The sequence below is a fragment of the Rhinichthys klamathensis genome, unplaced genomic scaffold, assembly GCF_029890125.1.
Source record: "Rhinichthys klamathensis goyatoka isolate OS25496 unplaced genomic scaffold, OSU_Roscu_1.1 h1tg000176l_1, whole genome shotgun sequence".
Classification (NCBI taxonomy): Eukaryota; Metazoa; Chordata; class Actinopteri; order Cypriniformes; family Leuciscidae; genus Rhinichthys; species Rhinichthys klamathensis.
In genome coordinates, this window is record NW_026606705.1 from 10,003,239 (window position 1) to 10,011,214 (window position 7,976).

Below are 7,976 nucleotides of genomic sequence, written 5' to 3' on the forward strand. Positions count from 1 at the left end.
CCCAGTTATAAAAAAAGGAAAGACAAACCACTTTTTTTTGTCATTGAAAACTTTAGGTTTTCACACACATACTGCAATAGATATATTTACAAATGTTCTATGGCAGATATTAGAGGGTGATTTGTTTGTATGCAATGTATTTTCATAGCCTTATATCTGATTTTATTTTATTGTGCATTTATAGTAATATGTACAAATACGGTTCTTTTCTTTCAGCTTATTCAATCTAGTGTCTCCTAAACGTGAAAACATGACTCCAAAGGATATCGAAAAAAATGTATTTCTTCTAAAATAATATCACTCTGCTTTGAAAACTAATTTCTTCAAACATTTATTTACAACAAATGCTAATTATAATTCTAAAACAATACACTTAATGTCCTCTTTCACAATTTCGTTGAATTGTTATATCAGACATTTAAAAACTCACCGAAGAGGAATCATGACCAAACCCCAAACATATGGTATTATATATATACAGTATATACATAAACACACACACACACACATATATATATATATATATATATATATATATATATATATATATATATATATATATATATATATATATATATATATATATTAGGCCTAAGTTTCTTTTTTAAAATCTTTAAATTATTATCAAAAGGTCAATAATTTAGTCGAGGTCAATCATTTATTCTAAATCCTATTTTAAAACAGCAAAAAGACTCAACAGATATTATAATATATTGCAATTGTCTGCCTTTATACACATAGATTAAATATGTTAATTTATGTTTAATTTAGTATTCTGTGTGTAGCATAATTAATGAAAATCGAGGAAGATTGTGTTTGTCCATCAGCACCAGCTATAAATGTTGCTCTTCCGCCCTCTATTGGCAGAGAAAACAACTCGTAACAGTCGTAACCATGGCGTAATATTTGCATTTTGCATTAAGATTGCATAGATCAGGGTGTGGTGCACAATAAAGGCACTAAAACCATTAACATAAAAAAATAAAAATAAATAAGTAATCCGATATAAGCATTAAGTATTTATATTATACAAATAAATTACAATTTCCAATTGAAATAAAAATGACATATTCAAAATTCTATCAAAGTTTCTGTATTTTCGCCCAGTCTGTAAATACTGAGAGCATCTTTCCACAGCACAAGCCTGTTGAGATCTTGTTATTGTCCACAAGAGATGAGAGGTGTGCTGGTTTCCTGCTGTGTCTCAGCTGACGGGCTCTGGGTGTTGGTGGTTTGTGTCTTTAGGCTGGCAGTTTATGCAGTTTTGACCTTTCTGAAGAGTGAATTTTGTGGGTCCCAGACGAATGATCTTCCCACTGCCCAAACACTCATCTCCCTTATACAGCACAGCAAACTGCAAAGCAAAGACAATGGAGTGGAAGTTCAAATAAACAATAATACTCTATCCAAAATTCCCAAATTTCCTTTCCATGATTTGAACACAGCAATACAGTTCATTATTTTAACTGTGTCCTAAGCTCTGCAAAGTTTTAAAGATCAAAGTGCACCACAAATAAATGGATTTTCTCCTAAAAGAAAGAATCGATTCCGAATTACCGAAACGAGTCGTCAGCAATTCGGTCTCATTTCCTGTTACAGACCTGTAACAATGTAACATTTGCATAATGCCAGTGCCAATATGGTCTTCATTGGATGTTTGTGAACAAATTCTACTCAGACCCTCAAACATTGAGTTGTAGCTGAGGCCTGGAAGAGTTTGGATCATGTTGTTGACATGTCGAGAAGACGCTGTTTTCTGTGATGTGAATACACTTCGCGAGCATTTCAAAAGGATGAGGACACGCGCTGGTATTGATACGGAAAAAAACGACGCCATCGTTACTGTTCGTATCAAGTGCTGAAATTCAGATAGTAATGGACGATAGGTAATGGACGTTATGTTTCCAGTGTTAGACCAAATCACAACAGACTGGGCCAGTTGGCCAATCAGAGCAGAGAAGGTTTTCAGAAAGGAGGGGTTTAAAGAGACTGAATCTTCGAATGAACCATTTTCAGACTCTTTGAGAAATTAGGTAATGTATTTTAAGAGAAAATATGCATTTTTTGACCCTTAGGTGCATGTAAACCGATTGTAGGAAACATTCCAAACAAAATTAGGAACCTTAAAAATAGCATAATAGGCGCACTTTAAAGTGTTTTTTTTATTTTTTATCTAGTGTAAAAGCAAAACCAAAAGTAAATGATTTGGAAAGTTAAGATTCATTGTGCCACGATGTAGATATTTATGGATTACCTGCCCAGGTGTCATTGCTCTCAATGGCTCTTTCACCATTACCCACACCGACCCATCAAGATTCAAAGTTACGGTGCATGGAGCTGAAAGAAACAAATATGTTTATATTAGCACTGTTTTTGTCTAATTGTAAAAAAAAAATATATAATTTTTTTTGTTAATTGAAAAAAAAAATAATAATAATAGATGATTAAACTTAAAATATATGCTATAATCACTAAAACTGTGATAACTAAAAAGTTGAAAAATAATAAATAAGTACAAATAAATGAAAGCTAAATAGAAATAAAACAAAAACAAATAATATTGACCACATAGGACATAAAAAATTACTAAAACTTAAACTAAAATGAAAATAAAATAAAAAATATAAATAAGTAGTATAAATAATACTAAAATAACACTTCTGTAGACAAAGCGGAGAAAATGATTGGCTGCTGGTTGTTGTAGTGTGGCGGCACTTACATAACCATTTCAACCGACCCTTTTTCGAATAATTCTGGGTAAACAAAAAAAGGCGACTCACTCAAAGGCATCCGGTTGTGGAAACGGAAGTGACATTCCATCATCTGAGTGTGGACAAGTTCAACGGGCGGCTCTTCGGCGATCCAATGGAAGCGGTCTGTCTGTAATGTGTCTCGTAACAGTGCTGGGTGGTTAGTGGTTGGACCCTGCAAGAGTCGCCATATTTTACAAAGCGATCGACCTGAAAAGTCATATTTGGTCCTTTTTTAGCAAAATAAATGTTCATGAACTATGTACTATGAAGTATCCAAATTGTGTAACTCACCACAAATACATCACCGGTAGTGATATCTTTATCAACTACAAACCAAGGGTCTACTTGCCCTCCTATTCTCGCCCTCTGACCCAGTGTTAATGTGAACCAGCCTGTGAAATATAGTATTGTGTGCATCAGTCATGCAGTATCACAGACACTATGTAGCAGAACATCAACAAACTAGATGAGTAAGGTTTGATGTTGGCAAACTTTGATGTTGGCTTGACAAAGCCTTGTCTTACAGTTGGAGAATAAAGCTTGAAATTTGAAGATTTTACTCAAAGAAGTCAATCAAATGTTATTAACATGTTCTAGCACATTTCTAACATGTTTAGCAAATTGCTAACATGTCTTAGCATTATTTAGGATGTTGCAGGCATATTTCTAACATGAATGAATGTTGCTAGCATGTTTTACCGTATTCCTAACATGATTTAGCACGTTGCTAGCATAATTTACCACATTGCTAACATGATTGTCACATTGCTAGCATGATGTAACATGTTCCTAACATGATTTAACACATTGCTAACATGTTGCCAGCATAATTTAGCACATTGCTAGCATAGTTTACCACATTGCTAGCATCATTTACCACGTTGCTAACATGATTTAGCATGTCGCAAGCATGATTGTCACATTGCTAGCATGATGTAACATGTTCCTAACATGATGTAACATGTTCCTAACATGATTTAACACATTGCTAACATGTTGCCAGCATAATTTACCACATTGCTAGCATAGTTTACCATATTGCTAGCATAATTTACCACATTGCTAACATGATTGTCACATTGCTAGCATGATGTAACATGTTCCTAACATGATGTCACATTGCTAGCATGATGTAACATATTCCTAACATGATGTAACATGTTCCTAACATGATTTAACACATTGCTAACATGTTGCCAGCATAATTTACCACATTACTAGCATAATTTACCACATTGCTAGCATAATTTACCACGTTGTTAACATGATTTAGCATGTCGCAAGCATGATTATCACATTGCTAACATGATGTAACATGTTCCTAACATGATTTAACACACTAATAACATGTTTCTAGCATGATTTAGCACAATAAAAGTCTATGGGAATTTGGTAATGGTCCGAAGTCCAATACAGGAATTCCCAAAGTCGGATCAATTAGAAAAGATATAGAAACCCGAGTCAGAAAAGTCTGATAGGTCTGACCAACTTTTGCTGGTTTTAGTTATAAAGCTCTAGGAAGATATACTGTTAAAAACTTTGTCTCAGACAAAAAAAGAAGCTTAAATAGTAGATCAGTATTTTGGTTTGTCAAGCCAACATAATTAATATTCACCTTTATGCTGCCCCATGATCTTCCCATCTTCAATGGAAACAAAGTTTCCTGGTTTGGGCTCCAAGTACTGTAATACATTTGACATGGGGAAAAAGTACAATATTAGGTAACTGTAGTAATATATATATATATATATATATATATATATATATATATATATTGAATAATGGCAATAATCAAAAAAATTAAAAAGATTTCAGTGAAAAGAGGGTTTTAATTTGTGGAAAATATTGTTCATAACCTTAGAAGGACAGGATTGGTTTAATTTCGAGAGATTAGCCTTTTTTGCAACCCTGTTACAACATTTTTAATACAGTTTAAATGTCAGATAAAAATCTTTTAAACATAAATGCTCAATAAAATTACTAAGAAAAGACAAACAAAATATATAACAGGGTTATAATAGGTCAGAATAGGTAACAGGGTTGCAAATTTAGCCTAAATTAAGCTATAGGTGAAGGCTAGATAATTTAGGACCAAATTAGTTATTTGTTGACCTAATACTTTCTATAAATTAAAGAAAAATTGTTGTTGATTACCATTTTTCTTAAAATAAGTGCTTTAAAAAACAAGAGGCCATCAATAAATTCCTTAAACATACAGTTTTAAGCTGCATCAAAGAACGTACCTCAAGAATAAAGGTCTCAAAATCTCTTTCTCCAATGAAACAGATTCCCATGCTCTTCCGGGAAAAAAAAAAGGGGGGGGATTTAATTAATTGCATTTACAATTACATGTACATTTAGCAGACATTTTTGTATCAATTAATCATTAATACAGTGGATTATATTACAGTTATTATACCGAACACTAATGAATGTCAAGTCTCCAGTGACAGAGGTCCTGGATCTTGTATGAGTGAATACTGTTATTACAGTACCTCTTTTTTCTTAAGAACATGCTGGAAGCTGGCCTCAGCAGCGATCTTCTTCACAAAGTCTTTGGTTAGACCAGCTAAGGGGAACAGTGTGTGCCGCAAAGCATCCTGGGAGATCTGACTGAGAAAGAACGTCTGGTCTTTCACGCGATCAGCTCCCTGATAGAGCCGCACAGCTAATAAGATTCAGAAGGAGATTAAAGATCAATTCTGAAACAAATCACACACACAACTGACATAAACACAAATAAAACATCTTTTTTTTTTTAAATGTCAAGAAATATGGAGTGAGTCCATTCCTCACTCCAAAAATCGAAAGAAAATGATGACAATTTATATTTTGCACAAAGAAAAGCAAAAAAATTTTCCCATTTTGACATTATTTTCCCATTACTGTAATGAAAAAAAAAATGTTTTATATATATTAATTGAAAGTGTAAGTATACACAAGTATACAATTTTACCATTTTTTTTACTGCAATTCAATTAAAATATATTTTTTACTAGTGTCTGGAAAGGATTATTTTCATTACTTATTTAGACATTTTGATTCGAATCTGGAAAATAAATCTAATTTCTTTGCCTGTGCTCTACCTCATATGGACAGATATGGTTACACTTACGCTTTCTAATTTCGAAGCGGTCTCTGAAGAGGGTTCTGGGAGCTGGAACGTGCTTCTGTTGAAAAACCTCCTCATCCTCCTGGGATGTCCGGGCATAGTGTCCCGTTGCTATGGCATCAGCACCTGTTGTCAAATAAGACTAAATATGACAGACACCAAAGTTCCACGAATAACAAAGACTGGTGTTAGCAAAAAAAAAAAAGCACAAATCATCACACACACATATATATATGGCTGAGAAACGATTAATCGCATCCAAAATAAAAGTTTTTATATAATTATTATATATAATTATATTTAAATACATTTTTCTTAAATGTATACATGCATGTGTGTGTATTTATATATACAAAAAATAATTATTCATAATACACACACATATATATTATGTAAACACAAACTTTTATTTTGGATGCGATTAATCGTGATTAATCGCATCCAAAATAAAAGTTTGTTTACTCATAATATATGTGTGTGTAGTATGTATAATTATTTTGTATAATATACAGTACTTGTATGTAACAAGTACAATATATATATAAATACATACAGTATATAAATAGTGTAACATATATATATATATTTATTTAAACAATGACAGTCCAATTTTGTATCTCTTTTCCAGGAAAATTCTGAGACTTCAGCAATTCTTCTTAACTTACCTAAAGTATTAACTGCATACTGATAGAAGTGCTTAAACTTGATGTGTTTGTTACACATTATGTCTGGATTTGGTGTTCTGCCCTTCTCATATTCCCTGAGAAGATTACTGCACACATAAAGAATACAAATGAGAGAATATGAACAAACTGAGAGCACAACATTTTAAATTTAATGAACTTAAAACGACTTCTATATTTACCTAAATACTTCATGCCAGTATTCTTTAATATACGAGACCTGGTGGAAAGGCATATCCAGCATCTTACACACTTTATAGGCATCTTCACAGTCTCTCTCAGATGAACAGACGCCTTTCTCATCATGAGAGTCCCAGTTCTTCATGAACACACCAGTCACATGATAGCCTGATGGCAGACAGACAGATATCATATATCCGCAAACATATGATGCTAGTTTGGACACCAGAAAGCGTCTTGAATACTGTATAAATTGTTTTATCATTTTAATCACAAACAGCTTATTATTATGTCTTTAAAATAAACACAGCTTGCTTTAATATTTCCTATCTAATTCAATGACAGACAAATAATAGTTACTTTCAGACATTTATAAGTGTCTACTTTATTATTAACCCGAATACTTTATTATTATTGCTAACTTACAATCCAATATTGAAAATAAGCACAACATAATAGCACATACAAAATACAACAGAGTTCATATGATGTTCATAATGTGCTCCGTGAACTGTACATTTAATGTAATAAAAATGTGTAGAATTGTGGTTTATTTTTAATACACTGAAAACTTACCCATTCTTTTGAGTAACAATGCACTGACAGAACTGTCAACCCCTCCAGACATAGCACACACAACATGTCTAATTACACCCATAACACCTATTAAAGTGTATATGTGCTCAAATAAATGTAATTATACAAGTAAAGAGAAATTATGAGACATTTCACGCCTGTGCCATGAAGGTCGCCATAATTAAAGTTCTTTTCAAAATCATGACCGATCGGAAACAAAGAACAACACAAAACTATAGTTCCGGACATTGTTCCTAGTTGAACACTTTAAACCGTAACACTGCAAGTAGCGTATCCACAGAAATATAATAAGTAGAATGGCAATCAGATTTGATAAGAAATTAAAATCGGCTTGACTTTGTTGCCCGAAAGGTTTTCATCACAAATTCTTCTATTTCAGTTTAAATTCTCATCATTATTCAATTCAACAACAAAAAAGTGGTAGGCTGAACCCTTTGCTTATAATTCCTATTTCCTACCCTTTATTTATCCAATGATCACTTCTCTCACTGGATTTGATTCATTTAGATAAACAAAAACAGTTAGCCAACATAAGATATTTCCCAAAATTTAGCCTACATACATAATTAAAAAGGTACACATTCCAGATATTATAGGTTAAGTGTAAACAAAAATTATTCATATTGAGTTATACAATTACTTATCACCTTG

General features: G+C 32.5%; 1 protein-coding gene across 1 annotated transcript; it reads right to left on the reverse strand.

Annotated features, from left to right (window-relative positions):
• Positions 1-1,051: 1,051 nt before the first annotated feature.
• trmu (tRNA 5-methylaminomethyl-2-thiouridylate methyltransferase) lies at positions 1,052-7,611 on the reverse strand. The gene is made up of 11 exons (XM_056260190.1): positions 7,305-7,611; positions 6,731-6,896; positions 6,531-6,637; positions 5,869-5,991; positions 5,249-5,421; positions 4,997-5,050; positions 4,369-4,435; positions 3,045-3,145; positions 2,781-2,925; positions 2,255-2,337; positions 1,052-1,354 (listed from the first exon to the last, which is right to left on the reverse strand). Exons 1-11 carry the CDS (start codon positions 7,384-7,386, stop codon positions 1,205-1,207), a joined length of 1,251 nt encoding a protein of 416 aa, XP_056116165.1. The 5' UTR covers positions 7,387-7,611; the 3' UTR covers positions 1,052-1,204.
• Positions 7,612-7,976: the final 365 nt, after the last annotated feature.